Genomic DNA, 21,742 nt, shown 5'->3' on the forward strand with positions numbered 1-21,742 from the left:
TTGTAGTGGTCAGTGGAAGAGCACTGAGAGATTAAATATCCATTAGTTCAGCATGACTAATGTTTTTCTTTTTCATGTTATAAACCATAGCAGACAGCATACTTCATTTCTTCACTCCTCACTGCTTATTTTCCTTTGAAATGCTTAGCTGTGACAACTCTATCATATTTCTAAAATCTCTGAAGATATAGATTCAAAATTCCCTTTTCAGTTTATCTCTTTCTTAAATGTTTTTTATTATTAAAGTAACAATACCACAACATAGTTTTAAATATAGCAGCTTAAAGTATCCACAATTCTACAGCGTAAGCCAGCTGTAATATTGACAGATTTCCTTACTAGTTACTTTTCTATGTATATTTTATACATAGTTAAAATAATAGCACTCACATAATTTTTATCCTGCTTTGAAACCCATGTGGTTACATGGTCTTAATAACCATAATTTAAAACATCTGTAAAACAGTCAAACATGGATATACATAACTAAGTTATTTTGGGACATTTAAGTTGTTTCCTGTTTTTCACTAATAGAAATCATTTTGTGATGAAGCCTGTATGATTAAGATTTTTTTAATGTTGTATTAAAGGGTGTGGTTTTTAGATAATTTTTGATATATGCTAGTAAGAAGCTTATAAAAAGTTTACACCCATTTATATATCTACCAGTAATATATTAGAGAACTCATTTCACTGCACCCTTGTGAGCACTGAATGTCATTCTTTATATTTTTCCCTTCATTTATGTCCACAATGATTTCTTAGAAGCCCTTCTACAGATGAGAGGAGGACACATGTCTGTGAGGTGCCTGATGAGATGTCATGCCTTAGGCCCAGGAGACCCCACTAGAATGTTGGGCCTTGAACATGTCCCCAAGTAGCCATCCTGCTATTTTACCTACTTCATCTCTGACCAAAGAAGCACAGAATCCATGCAGGGGCATTTGATCCAAACACAAAGTGATGGCTAGTTATCTGGATACTGACCATTTCTATTCCTCCGGCTCGAGACACTTTTTCTTCAGAATTAATGAGTTAAGGAAAAAGATCTCCCTGTGTCCCTACAAAGAGTCTTGATCTGGACCCAAGGTTTGCCCCTCTACCCCCTCTCCTGACCTTTGCAGAAACTTCCTCCACTGTGCTTGGTTTCCAAAAATCTCTCTCCAGCACTTCTCCTGGATTTATCTCCAACTGAGGGGCTGGCATGCAAGATGAAATTTTTTGCCATCCTTGATCTCTAGGTGCTTTATGGTGCTTTCATTCTTATAGCCATGTCTTAGGAAGGGGTTTTAAGTGCATTGAACTTCACCAGGATTGAGAAATAAACAAGCAGGGGGCTTTGATTTGCCTCAGGATACATTCACCTTAGACCCCTGGTTTATCAGAAAACCCGGGCAGTAAGATGAATTGAAGATGGTAGATAGAACTCAGTTAGGAAACATCTATATTTTATTTCTTTTTCTGTCAAGGAAAGGTTTAATGTTGATGTTCCCTAATGCCCTAAAATACTGCAGTCATCTTTACTTTCTGGAGAGTATATTAGGCCCCAAAATACTTGATAGGAAAGTCACAGGGTTTTCTCTTTCTTCAAATAGAACAAAACCCCTATTCACACTAACCCAGTCACCACCCTCTCTGAAAGCCAGGCGTGACCTAGGTGACCCCTGTGCAACCTCTGCCCTTGCTGTGTTTTGCCTCCATGACCTGGAGTAATTGCCTTGGCCTCTTATGTCTTCATCCCTAGGATACGCTCAACATCTCCCTAGAGCAGCTTATGGAAAAAACTTGAAGGCTAATCAGCTCTGAAGAAGAAAAGCCCTCAGTTAGGAGAAGAAAGTGGCAAGGGAAACGTTCTGGAAGCCAGCCTCTCCAGGGCCGGCTAAACCACTGACTTGCTTCTTAAATTCATTTTGCCTCTCTTGCTTTAGACTGTGTGTGAAAATAACTTTGGGAAATATTTTGTGTGTGTTTTTAAAATTTATATAGAGCAAATATTTAAGAAAATGATAAACATAAATTATAGACAATTAAAAATTTAAAAGAAGACTTTAAGACTTAAAAGACTTATGGTCTCTACACTTCACTTGAACTTGTGAAATCCCAACACCAGTTGCCTCTTATAAGTTATGTATGTAAAATGCAATACCTCAAGCAATTAAAATCTATACAAAGAATTTATATCAAAAAACCCCAAAAATCGGGGCTTCCCCAGTGGCGCAGTGGTTGGGAGTCCACCTGCCAATGCGGGGGACCCGGGTTCATGCCCCGGTCCGGGAGGATCCCTTTAAAAAAAAAAAAGAAAGAAAAAAAAAAAACCCAAAAATACTATAGACAAATCAAAGTAGAATTTTAACAAATCTTTCAGTAATGCAAAGGTAGGCAGGAAAAAGAAACAGAAATGAACAACAGAGGAAAAAACAGGAAATGAGAAATGAAATGGCAGACTTATGTCCTAACATCTTAATAATTACATTAAATGTAGATTGTCTTCTTTACTTGTAATAGCCCCAAACTAGAAACAAGCAAATTCCCCTCAAGAGGCAAGTGGTTAAACCCAATTGTGGTATAACCATATCATGGAATACTATTCAGAAATAAAAAGGAGCATATGATATACACAACAACTTGGATGGATCTCAAGGGCATTATTCAGAGTAAGAAAAGACCTATCTCTAAAGGTCACAGCTCTATGATTCCATTTATAGAAAACTCTCTAAATGACAAAATATGGTAGAGATGAAAAACAGATCAGTGGTTGCCATGGGTTAAGGATGATGAGCTGTGTTAGAGGGTGGGCATAACCAGGAAGTGGTAGCATAAGAGATATCTTTGTGGTGATAAAAGTAACTGCATATGTTGATAGTGGTGGTGGTTTCAAGAATCTGCACATATGATAAAAAGGACAAAGAACTATGCATACATTATCGTACCAATGTCAATTTCCTGGTTTTGAAACTGTACTATAGTTACATAAGATGTAACTATTGGTGGAATTTAAGTGAAGGCTGCATGGGGCCTCTCTGTATTATTTTTGCAACTTCCTGTGCATCTATAGTTATTTTAAAATTAAAAAAAAAATCTTACAGACTATATGCAGTGATAAACAGATCTTTCTGTATCTGCCAAGTGCTAATTTATGAGTAACTATGGCAAGCTTAAAGTTCCTCAATCATTCTGAAGAGTTAAGGCATTTCAGGAGAAAGAGCACCTTAACTTCAGATCACTGGCCTAACTTAAAATTATCCATGTTGATCTTACCCTTGAAGATTCCTGAAAAAGATGTTAAAATAATAAAAAGACAATGCATGGCTTCTCAACCCATGTCCCAGGTTTTCTGGTGGTAGCTGGGTACAAGTAGCAAGTGGGGTGGGGGGACCATGAGCCAGCAAGTTGCTCCTTTCACAGTTCTGGACTTTAATGCACCTGCCCACTGCCCTATGGAAGCACCTTGAATGGGTGGACAAAGGGGCCAGGCTTGGTGCAGAGATCAGGGCTTAAGTTAGGCTTCTGCCTAGAAACAGGTCTGAGGTCACGGCTAAGGACAGAGCTAAGAGGAGACATGAACAAGTAAGACAAGGAACAACACGAATGGGGGCCAAAACAAGGTCTGAGCAGGACCCAGGCAGAGCTCACCACAGGTCACTGGGCTCCACTACCCATTGCCTGTTGAGCCAACCATGTGAGAAGCTCCACAATGCCAGGGCATTGGTTATCCCACCAGGGTGTTTAGCTCACCTCTGGTTCCAGTGATTCTGCTCTAACCCTAGGGTCTGAGCTGTATAGCCCCTACAATTGCCCTCCCAAGGTGTGCTTTACCAAGAAGCCCAAGGAGCATGTTTCTCCATTCAGTGATGGAGCTGAAAGTTCTCTTTATCAAAGTAACCATGCACATTACAGATTCTCAGCCTCCCAACTGGTCATCAGTGACGATCTCTGGAAGAGTAGGGACTGAAAAGGCGGAAGTGGGGAGGTGGAGTACTTGAAATTTAGCCTCCAGGCTGCTAGCAGTGGTGCCCTGATTATGGTGGAAGAATCATCTTCTTATGGGAATTTACAGCTTCTTATGGTTGGTTTTCTAAGTTCTTTGTTTTTCATTACTTTTCAAAGATAATCTGTAAAGGAAACTCATTCATTAAAGGAAAGCTATAAAGGACAGTACATACTCAACTGCAGAACTTCGTGACAAAAAATGAATTTCATCCTAACCATTACATTTAAGTTAGCTATACAACTGAGAGAACATTTCAGAAATTACAAACATGCAGATACAGTAAGGCCCCAAATATAAGCCCTGCCTCACAACCAACAGCTTCTTCCAGCCCAGTGACACTTTTGTCTTGATGGCACAGAAAGTGAGTATTTCAGAACTTGTCAGGGACCATTGCTATGGAAGGATGCCTTTAGCCCATTCAAAGGTGCCAGATCACGTTAGCATCCCAAAGAAATATCTGTACAGAAATAAGCCCAGATATTAGGGCTCTATTTTTTCAGAGAATCAATTCAGAAAACTATATTCTATAGTGCTCTTTTTTTTCATTTTTTATAGAAAGGGAATTGCCTTCTTTGTTACCCACTACCCTATTTACTCAGTGCCAAGAGAAAGTATGTTCCAGAACAAAAAGGTCCCCCAAACTGTCTGTTTCTTGTTATCTGTCACTGGAAAATAATGTAACCTAGCACAATTGTTTGGTTTTTCTTAGTTTCAGGACAATGAGAGTAACTAGATCATTCCAGGTACCTGATATCACATCTATGTTTTTGTCCTTTAAAGGAGTTTGGGAGGAATTTTTAAAGGACCATTATACCCTGTATTTAGTTTTGAAACTGTTTCCAGCCCTTTGTGGAAGGGTACAGATAACTTTAAGTATAAAGGTGTGTGTTTCTTCACATACTCATTTTCACCTAGCTGCCCTTTCCCTGCAACTTCAGCTATTCTCACGTCTCTGCAGAGCCTACCTATGTCTAACGTCATGGAGTTTTTTGGTCATCAGACATGTATCCAGGGGCATCTAGCTGGCTTTACATTAGAAGCCCTTATATGCTTGCAGAGCCTTGCACCTCACAGATGTCTGATTATGCCACCATGCTGGCTCCAAAGTGGTCTAGTCTTGTACCATGGGGAGACAGAGGAGGATTATGGATCCCAGGCTGACCTCAGCTTTGCAAGTATTTTCTACTTGGGATCCAGGCCCATAGAACATCCTTGGAATTCAGTTATGGAGGCAGCCATTGTCACCAAAATTCTAGGCAAAAACTCTGGTATCCAAAAGTTCTGGTTTCCTGTACACGGGAGATGGCCTCTAGAGGGGCCAGATCAGTCATGAAGAGCTGGGGGTTGAAGATATGAAAACCTGTAGCACAGGCCGAGCATCTTGGGCCTGGTGAAAACCCGCAGAATGGACCATGCACCTCCTTCAGAGAAGAGAAGCTCATGTTTGCTAGAGTGTGCAAAGCGCAGGTAGGCATTTTTAAAGACTCGGTGTATGAACTGGGCTTTGTCCTTGGTAATCCAAACAAAAAATGGCCAAGTTCATTCCAGGCATGGGGCAATGGCCAGCCAAGCCATTCTAAGGCTGGGAGCCACTACTGCCTTCCCCTCTGAAACTCGTGTAGGCACACTGTGGCTGGTAGAAGGGCTGGGAGAAACTCAAAGAGCTGAGAACACAGATGCCTGTATTTAATCAACTGCTCCATAAACATGCCCAAAATACACAGCAGTTGATTCTAAAACTAAACAAAGGAATTACATTTATTGAGTACCTACTATGAGCCCAAATCAGGTTGATCCCAAAGTCCATGGCTGACCACAGCAGCACAGCCTCACCACATGCCCTGGCTGCTTGGGTGCCCTCAGAGCCTAGAACCAGCTCTTTGGCTTCCTCATTTTGTCAAAGCTCTTCTTCCATGAGCTTAGATATGTATTTCTCTGGAGCACCTCTCCCTTGACTTTCAAAACATATATCCAATGACCTACTTGACATCTCCACCTGGATATCTGAGAGGCATCTCAAAATTAACACGTCCAAAATCGAGCCCCTGATATCCACTACACCACCAAAGTAGTTCTTTGTGTGGTCTTCCCCATTTCATCTTCCAGGTGCTCAAGCCCAAATGCTTGGTCTTATCCTTAAGTCCTTTCTCTCACACACACATTCCCCACCCACACTTGATTTGTCAACAAATCCCACCAGATGTACCTTCAATCATGTACAAATATGTCCACAATCTGAGCACTTCACACCATCTTTACTGCCCACCCCCAATCCAAGCCAGCATCATCTCTCACCTGCATTACTGCAAAAATCTCCTAAACAGTATCCCAGCTTCTGCCTTTGACCTCCTATGTTCTGTTCTCAACACAGAAGCCAGAGTAAGTATTTTAAAATATAAGTTAGGTCACAAGATCCCTCCAATGTTTCCCATTTATTCAGAGTAAAAGGCGACCCCATTAGCATGAGCCCCCAAGGCGTACATGAACCCTGTTCCCTCTCTCATCTCTGCTCCCACTGACTCACTGCACCCAACCACTGTGGCCCCAACCAAGCCCACCACACTTCCCCTCCGGGTCCTTGCTCTCCTCTTCCCTTGGCCTGAAATGTTCTTTCTTCAGTTATCTGAATAACTTGTTTCCCCACTTTGCTCAAGTCTTAATTCAAATATTAACTTTCCGGGTGAGGTCTTCCCCTACCAACCTAAGATTTCAAACCCTACCTCGATCGACTTTGGTTGTTATCATTATCTAATATGCTTTGTATTTCATTAATTTTGCTTTCTGTCTTTCTCACAAGAATGTAAACTCAATAAATGGGGAGATCTTCAGTATTTTGCTTGTGGCTCTGTGAAGCAGCGAACAGTACACATAACAAGCTATGGGTAAATCATTTTAAATAAACTGATGACACCCATTCCATAGTCATTATAAATATTTTGAACATATCTCCTCCCTGCCCTAGCCCCACATACTCCTGGAGAAAAATAGCAACCACTGTCCTCTTCCTATTCCCCTTCCAAACTGAAATAAAAGCACCTGCCAATCCGGAACTGGCCTTCCAGAGAACTGGGTACTTGTAAGGGGGGGGGCACTTAGGAAGGGGCCATAGCATCTTGTTTCCTGAGAAAGATGCTCCAGATCACAGACTCATAAATTAGCATCTGCTTTGCACATCACTGTACATTTGTTTATTTAGCGTCTGAGTTTTCAGAGCCTCGAATAGCAAGGACAGACCCGGGACTGCGCACACCCCAACCTGAGGGCCTGACACCAAGGCTGGGCCTGGGCTGCCCCCTCGACGGGTAACCTGCCCCCACCCACCACAGGCAGAGGCGGCTTCCTGCCATTTTGGTTTGAACAAGCCTCAGAGCACTTGGGACTTCAAGTCTGTTGTAGAGGTTTAATTGGCAGAAGGAACTAGGGGAGTAGGATGAGGGTGGTAGGGGGATGGGAGAGAGCAAAATTAAGCAGAAGGCAGATTGACATGCTCTTTGCATGCCTTCTTAGCAGTAGGGTCAGGCCAATGAAGAAAATCAAAGCAAGGCCAACACCTTGCCCAGAGAGCATGGCTGGCCTCCTCCCTGCACCTGTTACCTTAGGTTGAGCGGGTCCTCCGTGGAGCCTTTTCCTTTCAAGCCGGGTTGGAAAGAGCAGAAGCTAGACAAAAAGGGAAAGGATTATTCTATCAGCAGAGTCAAGACTCTTCCACCACCATGGGAACATTTTTGGAGGCAGGCTAGAGGTTGGGTTTATTCTTGCCCTTCCAGCGGGCCCCATCTGCCCCTAGATCAGGGTGTACCTCTGAGGCACCCCATCAGCACCCTCTGCCATTATATGCTCTAGCCTTAATAATAGCAGTGATAACAATGAAACAATAGTTACAATAAAAATTACATGGTTCAGAGACCTCCTCTGGGCCAGCACTGGCATTTCCATTGCTGATTTTAGCAGCCACTGTAGCACTCTAGGACAAGTGCCATCTTACTTTCATGCTCCTTGAACAAGGGTGGGGTGTGGTTGGCACCATTCACTGTCTGAGTTATGGATGTATAAGACTTCTAGCTCGACTGTGAAAAAAATGTCGTTTAATGCACAGAAGTCACAAGGGAACATGAACCTGAGGTTCAGCATTGCATGTCTACTTCTTCGGTGTGGTCTAAAACGGAACCTGAAGACATTTTAGGAGGCGATATAACAGCAGTCCTTCGAAGAACGTCAAATGGAGAATCACAGTCAATGGAGACGCACCCAGAGCTGGCTCAGACAGCCTCTCTGCGAGAGTTGTTTTTCTCCACTCTGGCCCTGCCCTTGGGACCCAGCAGCTGGTCCTGGTGCCAGTGACTGACCAGGGCTGACAGGAAGGTAAGGCTAGAACCTCTGAGCACAAAATGGCCTGGCACATGCAGGCCAGGGATGTCAAATCTCACCTCAGAACTTTCAACCCTAAGTGGAGCTATGTGTGACCACCTGTCTATTAATCCAGCTTCTGTGTGGTCTGTTTATGGCTAGGAGCCTACCTTTCCTTTAGCCTCTTCTAGATTCTCTGCAAATCTACATATCTCTAACTTTAGTAATATAAATTTAAAATTTAAACTCTAGCTTAAACTACTTAGATTGATTAATCTCTTTGGATAAAAAGAAGTTAAACTAAAACAGCCTGCTTCTCTCTTTAAGAAAAAAGATGTTCCATGCAGAAGTGGGAAATCAGTTGGTAGGAATTCTTTCCAATAATATATGAAGTCAGAAAAAATAAAATTGGCAACTGGGATCTAAAAGGAAGATTAAGCCAAAAAATTACTTGGAAAATTAAAAAATAAAGCCAGAAAATTCTGGAAGGCCCATTAAATATGTTGTGTTTGCACATTTTTTTCTCCCTTCAGTTATTACTGTCCCAAACTGCTTCAGTTCATGACACAGAGCCAGTTTCCCAGGATTTGGGGAAGGAGCTTTTATAGTTTTCTCTATACTTTTTTCCATCACTCAACAGTTCTGTGGGTAAGTTCTTTCTTGTGTCTAACCTAAATCCTGCTCACTGTAGGTTGAGAACAATTCTCCTGAGAACAGAGCTGTTCCTCTCCTATTGGTTCATGATTAGTCTCCTTAGCGGAGGATTTTCAAACCCTTACCTTTTGAAGACCTTACTCCGATCACTGTTGTGGAAGACAAGAAACTTGGAATATCCATTTCGGAAAAAGACCTCCAGGGCAATATCCTGTAAAGAGAACCCTTTTACTGCTCTGCAGTTTCCTGGAATGGAGAACCACGCCCACGCCCCCCCCACCAGGGCAACAGAGCCATGGCTGTCATTTGGGACTCTGTGTCAGGCGTGAAAGGATTTCAATCTAAAATGGAACCAAAGGATATGAAAGGGCGAACCTCAGGCACGCACCCTCAGAAAAACGAAACTTAAGAACTGAGAGACTGATTTCCCACAAATGCCTGATTTACAGAAGATCGAGACTTACCTCATGAGCAATGAACATCCACCAAGAACCCCTCCCTCCCATCCTCAAGCCAGTGAACTTACAGCTTGGACTCTGGCTGGACACCCCCACGTGTGCTCCTTGCCCATAGATATAGCTGACCCTCAACGGATTTGCCTGTAGCTCCGGACAGCCTACGTTTCGTGAATGGCTATTCCTCTGCTATTCCTGAATTAACTCAATTTCTGGTAATTCAAGCTTGCCTCAGTTTACCTCTTTATCTAGGTTGACACAGGCACCCCTTCCTGGTTAGTCCTCCCAATCTCCTGCAGGGGATATGAAGACCTTGGTGACAGTGATGAATGGGGTCTCCACAGAATGAGTAGGAGGGCAGGAGAACTAAGAGTTCCTTTGGCTGAAGCAGGAAACAAGAGCCCCACTCCCAGGGCAAGCGAGGAGGGGACAAAGAGAAGAAAGTGCCCAGTAACACCTCCAGACACGTTACTTCCCTGTCAAGGGTTTCATTTTCTGAACCAAAGGGTCATCTTACCAGAAGCACTAGGGGAGCTGGTTGAGGGGGTGCCAGTCCCAATCTGGGCAGCATCTTACGCCAACCCATAGACTTGAAGGCACAGGGTGCTTTGCCAAACCACTCTGCTGAGCCGTTTTGACGTGGCCACACTGACATAACAATGTTGTTTCAAGGGTATTTTGTTAATCAATGTTGTTTCAAGGGTATTTTGTTAATGCCTAAGTGAACCCTACCTGCTTTCCTTTCTTTTTCCTTTCCTCCTCCCTCCCCTTCCAATCTACAAATAACAGACTTGGAATAGTGATAGAGTGAGTCCACATATAGGATCAGATGGGGTCAGCCAAAGAACACCCAGCACTTGAGGGAGGGCCTGGGAGAGGTGAGGCCTGGGCATGGAAGGAGAGATGGGGAGGGGGAGGGTCAGACTCAAAGATGGGGTCCTGCATCCAACAGCAGTCAGGTCCTGCTCCTGCCTGGCTGGAAGTGAGTTCTCAAAGTCCAGTTCATTAGATTCCTGAGCAGAGGGAAAGTGTCTGTAATGATAATGAAACACCCCTCTCCTCTGTGGGTACACATAAGAGCCACCGATTTTTTTCCTACAAATAGAAATATAAACACTGTGCAAAGAGATGATGAATGTAGAATTTATGAAGGCTACAGCTTGTCCCAGCAACCTTAAGTGCCCAGGCTCTGACTTTCCTCTGGGAGAATCTAGGGCTGGACAAATGGTGGCCTTGCTCATGAGGCTCTCCCAGCCCCACTTGGCCATCACACATGCTCTCCCACTTCTGGTTTCCACCACGGTCAGGCTAACCAACCATCTGGAAACAATCCCCTTTTACTGGGGAAGACACTCACTTACTGATATCTATTTGCTACTATATATAGCCTGTTAGTAGACATACAATTATTTTTTTAAAAAGCTTTTTTTGAGTACTTGCTATGTGCCTAAAATGTGCTAAGTGCTGCTATATATGTAATGGCGGAAAAGACAAGACATGGTCACCTGTTCACTGGAGGGAAATGGAAGCCCAGAGAGGTGCCCGACTGTGCCAAAGTTGCAGAGCCGTGCTCAGGACTGGGCCCATGCTGGCTGTGGTCAGAATCATCAGGGCAGGGCCTCCTCAACCCACCCCTTTCTAGTTCACTGTCCTTTCAGAGAAGGGCACTAAGCGCAGGCAAAACGAGAACCAGTTCTTGGTGGGCAAAAGCAGCAGAAGGAGAGGGAGAGGGAGAGGGAGAGAGCTGGGTCAGATGTCAGCAGCTTGCTGGACCCTTGTCTGCAGGGCAGCTGATCCTCCCTAGAATGAGCCCCCCTTCACCCCCCCCCCCCCCCCCCCCGCAAAGGCTTCCTTGAGCTTTAGTTTCAGAGAATAATAATGAGGCCTCCAGCAGGAGAATCAAGGGACAAAGAAATTTACAAATGAAAGGCACACTTATTCTGTTCCTGAGGGTCTAGCACTGTCCCTGTTGGCCTTTGCAGAACAGAGACCCTGTAGCAAGGGTGAGCAGGGAGGGATCTGGGCTCCTCCCCACCTCCAAGGGTGGTCCCTCATCTCTTCCTCTGCCAGCTGCCTGGAAGGCCCCTGGGCACGGATGCAGCTTTGCTATTGCTGAGGTTGGGCTGGTGAAGGCAAGATGTGTTTGAGGCCAGTGGGAGCCCCAGAGTTCTTCCCCAGAGTTCTTCCTCCTTTTGCCACTGAGGTGATGCTCCTAAACCAGGCGATGTTTCTCCAAGGTGGGATATGAGAAGCACGTGGTTGTGACTAGCTGACAGCAGAGCGCTGCCTCTTGAAGGAATCAGCTCTGTTTAGTACCTGGATGAGCCCTTGAATGCACTGGACAAGGCTCTGGGATCCTGGCTGGAGGGGACAGTCAGGAGATCTCTAAAACACCTGGCCCAGGAAATGACCAGGAGCTCGAAGGTAGGTGAAGCTGTGAGGAGGGCAGAGGGTAGGGGCTGTGGCCTGAGGAGGTGTCCACGTGCTCAGAACAGAGGGCAGACTGGCACTCAACTCTCAGTCATTGGCTCTGCCACGAGGCAATGGAGCTGCCCTATCCTGTATTCCCAAATCTCCAAGGCAGCTCTGGGGCATGTCAAGGGGAAAATAAAGCAAAGAGGCTGGATCCTAAATGACACGGGTAAGAGCAAGAAGGGGCCAGTGGCCAAATGGCAGGGACCGGGGAGAGAGTGAAACAGAAGGCAGAACTCCGTCCCAGCCAGGGGACCAGCCCAACATAAGCCACAGGGATTCACAGGTGTCTCAAAGGGCCCTGGGCTGTGCACAGGTGAAGGGGGTCAGGGAGGTGTCCCTCACATTCAGATGGGGTCTCAGTGGCACCTGGACCACCTGTGCCCGGAAGAGATGGTACTCTCTCTGGCCCCCTCCCGGGACACACCTGCAGGAGGAAGCGCGCCTGCCGGAGCTCCCTGAGGTCACCGTAGCTGTGGCGCTGGCACGAGTAATGGTCGGAGGACCTGTCTTTGCTGCACATGTTGAAGATGAATGGATCGCTAATGCTGAAAAGGAAGCAAGACACGCAGTGAGAGGGTGTCTGGTAGGCTTGTTCCCCTGCCTGCACCGTGCGTGGCCCACCTGAGTTTCTGGGACACACTGGAGGATGTGTCAGCCCCCACTGACCTGATAAACCCTGTCTGAGCGCCTGTCTGCGTCAGCTGTGCCGAGGAGTAAGGCGGGGCACTGCCCTCACCAGGGGAGGGACAGCAAGGCAAAGGGCCCACCTCCAGGACAGATAATGACACGGGGTGCAGAGTGTAAGTGTGAGAAGACTCTCTGAGTACAGGGGTCAGAAATGGGCTGGGGGGTTATGGGGGAAGAATGAAAGAGATATGTAGCTAGGTCTGGAGAAATTTCAAGCTCCTGGAACATGAGGCAGAAAGACAAGCCCTGTCCAGCATGGTGTCAGGCAACGTAGAGCCCTGGGAGGACCAGCCGTGTCAGTCGGGCTAGCACCTAGGGTACAATGGGACAAAGGGGCAGAAAACTCTGAGTCTTCAAAGAGGCAGGTGGCAGGGCTGAGAGCACTGATGGGCTGGAAGACAATGACCCCAGCGTTAGCAGTGGATCCCAGAGCACCGTGCCTGGACCAGGGACTAGCGGCATTGTAGAGAGCAGAGGATGGGCCAGCCAGCCCGATGCTGGATGCCTGCTCCCGGAGGTCAGAATGACTCCCCTTGGGAAGAGAGGGAGAAGGGGGGAAGGAGGAATCATGAATTTGACCAAGTATTTATCCCCAAAAGAACAATTTTTGCACTGGAAGTAACTGAAATACCTTCAGATAACCAACCAGATGAAGCTTTCCACCACCGATACAAATGGGGACTTGAGAAATAAATTTGATTTCAGTATGGACAGTTACATTTATGATCATCTGAGTTACATAGCAATTCTGCATCGTGTACATGACCACAAAGCTCTGATAAAACACCCTTTTAGCATTGGAGAAAGGAAGGGCCTTCCAAGCACCTCAGCCCTCCATAAGACTGTGTGCCCACCACAGAGCCGAGGAGCCCCGCACCAGCACTAGGTGGCAGGAATGTGTTTTACCTCCTCCCACCCCAGCTCCAGGGGTGGCCCTCACTGCCCAGCCTCCATGGCAGGCCACGCTTCCAGGGGAAATGGAGAGAGATCAGGCCATCACACAGGCCCACAGGACTTCTCTGGGCAGAGGTCAGAGCTGGTCCAGCATCTGCAGTGCTAAGAGCTCAGACTTGCACACTCTGCAGAACGGTTACTGCCAGGTAGAGGGAAAGGCTACCCGTGTGGGACACAGCCTGCGCCGGCTGTTCAGCACCCATAGGGCCAGACCGCACCCCCGCAGACTGCTACCCCTTCTCAGAACAACCCTCTCAGGGCCCCTGTTCTGAGCCACACTGCTGTAGGATTGTCGAAACACAAATGTGGCTGGATGGTTCTGGATGCTTCTGCTTGGATGTTTTAATTCAAATCTACTGCTGGCTGAGGCCCTTTGTCCATTATTAATGCTTCCCTCTGGGGCTAAGCTGAGCTTCCCCTAAACTTCCCTGACTCCCAAAGAGGTCGTGGAGGTAATTCTGGTTCCTACTCTTGACTTAGGCCAAACAGCATTCCAGGTAAAGGCACTTGTGACAGTGACAATGATGTGATCTGTGGCCTGTGGTCCTGTGGCCCCGTTCTTGTGGGAGCACAGCAAACATTCTCCGTACCTTAGCTGCACCTTTGGTTGGTTTCTCTCCCCAGCTGACTATGAGTGAGTTCATGGGGGCACAGACCTGTGCCCATGGATCTCATCCTCCACATCTTTCCTGGATGGAGCTCTGGGCATGTTTGCTGAGTGGACAGACCACCGTCATGCTCTACAGCCTGCTCAGCACTTCCCTGTCCTTGATTAATTTGATCCACGTGATGAACCCTTACTGAGCATGTGTTATCATGATTCCCATATCAGAAATGAGGAAACTACATTCCAAAGAGAAGTGACTTTTCCAAGGTCACACGGAACTGGATTCAGACCAGATCCTCTGAATCTAAAACCCAAGCTCTCGCAGCCGCACCTTTTCTCCCCTGAGGCAGACAGGCTGGCTGGCAATTACAGAGCTTCCCCCACCAGCTCCCTCCTTCTAGTTTACTCTGTGGAGACTGATTCTCAACCTAGGACTCTGAAACACTGGTGACATGAGGAAGAATGCTCTGGAGAATGCTTTTAGGAAGGAGCTTTTAGGAGGTAAGATGGTCATTCTTCTCCTGCTTGTAGGGACTGAATAATCCGTAAGGCAGGAATGCTTAGACAGACTCAGTTTCTCAGGAAGACTAAATTGTGAATGACATTACTGAGTTCACCGATGCAGGGTCCAGATTGGAGTTCCATCATACAAAGCATTAGTCACACAGCTAGGACTGCGTCTCTTTGCAAACACTATATTCTACATGTTCATTAAATCAGAGTTCAGGCCCCCAAGGTCAATGAATAGAAAGGAGTCGCTGATCCATGTTCTTTAGATGGAGCTGTGGCCACAGTTCAAAGGATGCTATTCACAGCTCTTGCATGACACCTATAATGATATATGCAAATTGTCCAGGGTGGTCATAGTAAAACTTTTAATATTCTTAACTAGGGAAATCACAGTAAACTAAATGATAATCAAGATATTGATTGACTGGGTCTTTGGTAATAGAAGTGGATTTCAAACTAAAACATACTTTGATTTGCCCCACATTTGTATGTATCCAATTGTTGTCAGGAATTTATACCCAAATAACTTGCTAGATCCCAAACTCTTTACCAGACTCAGCCCACATCTGACGGATCTATGTTATCTGTGGAGTCTACCACAGTGCTGGTACAAGACAGACTTTCAATAAGTATTTGTTGAATTAAACAGAGAGATGATGCCTTAAAACTGTTGACTGATGTGAAGGAAACATCTGGCTAAAAGCACTCCATCACAAAGAGCCAGTTGGATGGTTTGGATTCCCACCAAATGAATCAAATGCTATATATTGTGAGCTTGGCTGCTACTGTTATGGGTTGAATTGTGTCCCCTAAAAGATATATGTTGAAGTTCCTAATCCCCAGTGCCTCAGAATTTAACTTTATTTAGAAATAGGTAAATAACAGAGGTAATAAAGGGAGGTCATTAAGATAGGCCCTAATCCAGTATGACTAGTCTCCTCATATAAAGGGGAAACTTGGACACAGAGACAGACACACATGGGGAGAAGATGGCCATGTGACCGAGTGATGTATATACAAACTATGGACCACCAAGGATTGCCAGGAAACACTAGCAGCTAGAAGAGGCAAGGAAGGATCCTCCCCTAAAGCTGGCGAGGGAGCATGACCCTGCCAACACTTTGATTTCAGAATTTTAGCCTCCAGGACTGTGAGACAATAAATTATTTTTTGTTAAGCCACCCAGTTTTTGATACTTTGTTACAGGAGCCCTAGACAGCTACTGGGTTGGCCAAAAAGTTCGTTCGGGCGTTCCATAGGATGTTATGTTATGGAAAAACTCTAAAAAACTTTTTGGCCAACCCAATTAGTACAGTCATCCTATTCTGCTAAGAAGAGATCCCACTGAAAGCAAAATATAACCTTCTAGAAAGGGTCTTACTTTCTAAGGAAAGTTCCAAAGTACACAAGCCAATCACTGCTGGAGGATTGGCAGTGTTCTTGAGTTTTATTTGGGATATTTTCATGGTACATTGCGTTGAGGAGTCTCTTTCAAGGTCTAATGCTCAACTGTACTCAAATTGATGGCAGTCTTTTAGAGAAACATTTCAGAGTTGACTTAGCTTTATGTTTAACTGGCTTATTTATGTATCTCCCTTAGTCTCCATGGTCAAAATAAGACTTAATCCCCATTGATCTGACATGATCTAATGGCCCATCTCTGAGAACCACAACTCCACGAGTGCCAGCATTTTCTTAGGGCAGTAGACAGGGGATCAGAGAGAAAGCACTGTCTGGTTAACAAACACTTCTTTGAGGTATGGTGACTAAAATTACCTATGCAATTCCCAAACGATATTCCAAGGTAGTAATTTATTCTCACTACTCTCCTACTTGCATTCTAGAAAAGTACATTTCCAGACTTGAGTACATCCAACCTGACAACTGGGCTTCTATTGAAAGTGCAGATATAGTCAATTTGATCATGATTCCATATACCTCATAAACACAATTTACCTAATCAATAAGGTCTTATCTAACACCAACTCAATTTACACCAGAGGTGGAGAGTGAAGCGATGGTTTATGCAAGTCATTTCATGGGCACGCCATGCATATACATAGAGGAGAAAGCTTTCATCAGATCTCAGAAAGGCGAGTCAGCAGACCCATTGTCCATATTGATCAGTATCAATAAAACATGAGCAATAAGATGGGATGAGTGTGCCAAGTATTAATTATGCTCCTGCCTTGGAAAAGAACAGAAGACTCACTGCAATTGGTGAACGTTTGGTATGAATAAAAGATGGAAATTAGCAGAGAGAAAAAGGCCAAGCGTTTTAAAACAAACCTAAATCAAAGGAGGGTGGGCTGACATCTATCCTTCCGTACTCCTTAAACTCTTGCTTCCTGACATAGGCTGGAAATGATATGACACCTGGGAGTTAAAATTCTTAGTTATTGGCCGGTAAGGCTCTGGTTCCTCTGTCAATAGTCTGAAAGAGTGGTTCTCAAAGTGTAGTCCCAGACCAGTAGCATCAACATTAGCTGAGAACTTGTTAAAAATCTTCAGCCCTAACTCAGACCTACCACATGCGAAACTGGGCTGATGAGGGGGTCCCAGAAGTCTGTTTAACAAGCCTTCCAGGTGATTCGATGTAGTTTAGTTTGAGAGCCACTGGGCTAAGAGTTCATTTTGTCATTACTTGAGCCTTAGCTAACCAGAAAAGAAATCTACATCTAAATTTCTCCAAAAGTGATGAAAACATACAACTTGAGAACTGAACCTTTAGCAAAAGTGCAAACATAATCAATTTGGTTTTGAATGGCAGTACTTTATAAACACTAGAGAATTAATCAATAAGAACCAACTGAACCCAAGTAGACTAACTGCATTTGATCCTAAAGAAGAACCTCGGAATTTCCTGCCAAAGACCTCTGGTATTAGTTGGTGTAAAAATGACTCTTCAGATTTCTACCCAAATCTCACCCATCCTTCAAGACCCAGATCTTAGCCTACTTCCTCAAGTACCTGTCCCTCACCACACAAGCTCCATGCCATCTCTCCAAGCATGAACCCCAAAGAGTCCTCAAATAACATATATTTTGTCCCTGGATGATATTCCAAACTCTTTGCAAAAGAACCTGTCTATGCTGCTGATTGCACTCATGTGCCTTGCAGGCATGAGGGACAGGGCCTGATGTCTTGCATAAGGATGAACAATCAAAGAAGTTGTTGACTGAGTAAGCTGATGGGACTGGATTCTATTACCCAAACAACTTAAGGACCTATGCCCTTTGTCCTGTGGTGCATTCCATAGCAGGAAAGCCCCAGGAGCTGCTGCATTGTTAACCACTCCAGATTTTAGCTTTGGGGAACCACAATCATGATGCCTATGCCTTAAGGTTCCTCTGTTTTATCTCGTGGCTCAGTTTCAGGCCCAAACCTGAGTCCATAGAAAGAAGAAGGTGGGAGGCATAGGCATGGGGGTGGCTGAGAAGGCAGCTTGGGGCTCAGGGCAGAATCTGCTGGGAGGGGAGGGGCACTCACTTGGATAAGCAGTGGCGGGTGCAGTAGACATCACCCACGGGAGAGAGTGTGAAGTTCTCGCAGATGTAGAAGTGCTGCTGGCCAAAGAGCAGGAGCCCTTCGCAGACCAGGTGGCCCTGCACGATGACCAGGGAGTACTTCTGTGTCACCTGCAGGGAGAGAGCGCCAGAGTCAGGCCACGTGCAAAGGAAGCATGCCTATCTCCTTTTGGAGGGCAGGAGGGCAGTGGCCGGTTGCCCACCAGGCCCTTGGAGGTGAGAGTAGCACCCTGTAAATGACAGAGCTGCTGCCCCAGAGCTGCACTGCTCTTCACAGTCTAAGTTTCATTTCTACACCCAACACCCTGTTTCATTATTTCATCTACCCAAGGCCACCCCACCCCCACCGAGGCATGTGGATGAGTGTTTATTGCTGTGCTGAGCATGTTGGCTTTTTTTTCCTCTCACTTTAAGCTCCTCTACAACTGTGCAAAACATTCCTCTGTAAACAAAGAGGAAAGTTTTCAAGGTCCAGGGCATCCCTCAGTTACAAAGGCGAAGGAGCTTGTCCAGAGGCCAGCTGGAAACTGGCTGAGCCAGGACTGGAACCGGGTCTGCCTAGAACCACAAGTGCAAGACTGGTACTGCTGTCTACAAGGCCAAGGCTGGTCCAAGGCATGTGCAGAGGTGGCACGAGCTCTGCCCAGATCTCGTCTTTCAGGCTCAAGCACATTCTATCAGCAGCTGAAGATGTTGGCAGCTTTCCAAAATCCCTCAGCTAAAGAAAGTACCGGGCCAAAGGTCATGTCCCCATCCCGGTGGCCATCCGTACCCAACAACTGGTCAGAGAAGGAAGGGCCAGACCTTTTGCCTCCACTCAGGTCAACTCTGAGCTCCCGTGGGATCAGCCGAGGCCTTGCTGAGACTGCACTTCTCGCTGGGCCCAGTCCAATGACCCGCACTCCCAATAAACTTGCTGCACGCCCATCTCTGGCTCAACGTTAGCTTTCTGGGGAGCCTGACCTGAGAGGGTGTCTTGGTATGACCCAGAGTCCCGCACGAAGTAAGGACTAGGTGGGTCCTTACATGGAAAAATTCTCCAAAGGAACGAGTGAGAGAACACATGAATTTTTAGATGTCGGGAGCCCAAATGGACCAAGACCAACATTTTCTCAGGGTAATTCTGTGCTAATTCCAGTTAACCAAAAGAGGACCTGATTTTTTTTTTTTTTTTTACTACCTACTTTAAAAAAAATATTTGATTTTCAACCTTTTCTTTTTAATTAATTTATTAATTAATTTATTTTTGGCTGTGTTGGGTTGTCGTTTCTGTGCGAGGGTTTTCTCTAGTTGTAGGAAGCAGGGGCCACTCTTCATCGCGGTGCGTGGGCCTCTCACTATCGTGGCCTCTCTTGTTGCAGAGCACAGGCTCCAGACGCGTAGGCTCAGTAGTTGTGGCTCACGGGCCTAGTTGCCCTGCGGCATGTGGGATCTTCCCAGACCAGGGCTCGAACCCGTGTCCCCTGCATTAGCAGGCAGATTCTCAACCACTGCGCCACCAGGGAAGCCCCCTACTTTTTTTTTTATAACCATTGTAAACATTTTACACATATTAACCAGTATAATCCTTACAGTTGGGCAAGGGTAGTTTTACTACTCTAATTTAGAGATGGAAAAAAAAGGGGTCCCAGAGATAAGAGTCTCATCAAAGATGGGTAAGTGGCAGAGCTTGGGACTAGCTCTGTGCTCACCTTTGGGAGCAATGATAGGACTGCAGTGGTGAAGCCTGGAAAGCAGCCCTAGATACCAGTTCTCACACCGCTGCATCAAACAGGATTAGTCAAAGTGAGGAACAAACAAGATGAACAAGAACCCTACAATCATGGGACTTAAAATCCAGTGGGGGAAGACACATCAACTAATAAACTATCACAAACTGTGATGTGCGTTGAGAGAAAAAAAAAAAAACAAGTTGATAATAATAAGGCAGAGAGAAACTTGGAGGGGACACTATTTTAGATAGACCCTGAGACTTGAAGGATGGAAATGGGCAGTCATGCAAAAGCTGGGAGAAGAAATTTCAGGAACGGGAACATCCAGCTCAGAGCCTAGAGGCAGGAAGGGCAGGTTTGGGGAGCAGAAGAGAGGTCAGTGTGGTTGGTGAAGCTGCAAAGTAGGTGTGCAAAGATCCTGGGGGCCTTGGATGTCTTCATTTTCCTGTGAAGCCTCCCGTGTACATGTAAAAATAAAATCTGTACGCATTTCTCCTGTCAATCTGTCTTCTGTCCACTGAATTCTCAGGCCTAGCTGGAGACTCTAAGAGGGTAGAGGAAAAGTTTTGCTTCTCCCGCGGTATATTATACTGAAGAGATTAGGTGAATACACAGCATGTTTTGTACATATTCTCTTTTTTTACACAAACAGCATATTCGTATAGTTACTGGTCTGTATCTAGTTTTCTCCCTTAATAGGCCATCTAGCAGACCCTTCCAAATCACTTCTTATAGAGTAGTCTCACTTTTATTAAACGGTGCAGACCGTTCCCTTGCATGGATGTACCACAACTTATCAGACCGACCCCCTATTGAGTCAGGTTGTTTTCAAATGTTTTGACATCACGAGTGATGCTACAGTGACCAGCCTTGTACACATGTCACTTTGGACACATGAGTAAATCTGCAGGTTGAATTCCTAGAAGTAGAACTGCAGGTCAAGGATGTGGATATTTTAAATTGTGATCTAGTGCCAGCCTGCCCTCCTGCAAGGTGACACTAATTTACACTCCCAGCAGCATTGTTGCAGGGTGTTTATGTCCCCTATGCCAAGCCGTTGAAACGTTTTTCCTCTGCCTTTGTATGGATGATGCTTCATCCTCACATTCACACGCTCACGTGCGGGGCCCAGGCACAGTCCAGGCCTATGTACCTCCCAAACTTCTCCCCTCCCCGTGATGCCGCCCCCTCACCCAAACTCTGTGGTGCCAAGAGCAGGGGCTGCAGCATGTTTCCATGATCTCCTCATGTTTTCCCTTGGGGAGAATTAAGTAACAACCAATAATAAACCAAACCACAAGAAAAATGTCTGGTGAGAACTGGGTTTATAGCTTAAAAATGGATTCTGCTAGGAAAGAGTGGCATTCTAAAAACTGGAAAATGAACCCCAGTGAACTATTCCCTGCTCTTCCATTTAAATTAGCCCTGAGAGGGCTCTACCCCCAAGTTTAATCATGATTAAGAATTCCCTCCTGCCATGATTCTATCTATCACTTTAAAAAGAGTGGAACTTCAGCTTCATAAGCAGAATTTTTTAGGATCAGCTAGATGATATATTATCATTCCTGATGGGTGAATAACCAAGTACATGGCCACACCTGGTTCTGTGTATGATAAGGAACAGGTTGTCTGGAAATCCAAAACTGGCAGAGCTCAAGTTAGAGGGACGACATTTGGCTGGGACATTCTACGGAAGCCCACGCCAGCACATTCTCCTATAGGCAGGCCTCAGTGTGCAAAAGGGGGAGGCCAACTGGAGGCTCCCTGAAGATTTTTTCCAGCATTACTAGTCTGAAATTGAGTACAATGCTCTAATTTTATAG

The 21,742-nt window shown here is 45.5% G+C and overlaps 1 protein-coding gene across 1 annotated transcript in view; it reads right to left on the reverse strand.

Annotated features, from left to right (window-relative positions):
• The window catches only part of WDFY4 (WDFY family member 4), a 275,410-nt gene that overhangs the window by 64,161 nt on the left and 189,507 nt on the right, over window positions 1-21,742 (reverse strand). The window contains exons 44-47 of the mRNA XM_067025200.1: window positions 18,170-18,318; window positions 12,347-12,467; window positions 9,118-9,203; window positions 7,586-7,648 (exon numbers count right to left, since the gene is read on the reverse strand). Of these exons, the coding sequence (XP_066881301.1) occupies window positions 7,586-7,648; window positions 9,118-9,203; window positions 12,347-12,467; window positions 18,170-18,318 (419 nt within the window). The remainder of the gene's footprint in view (window positions 1-7,585; window positions 7,649-9,117; window positions 9,204-12,346; window positions 12,468-18,169; window positions 18,319-21,742) is intronic.

This window comes from Kogia breviceps, chromosome 2, assembly GCF_026419965.1.
Source record: "Kogia breviceps isolate mKogBre1 chromosome 2, mKogBre1 haplotype 1, whole genome shotgun sequence".
NCBI lineage: Eukaryota > Metazoa > Chordata > Mammalia > Artiodactyla > Physeteridae > Kogia > Kogia breviceps.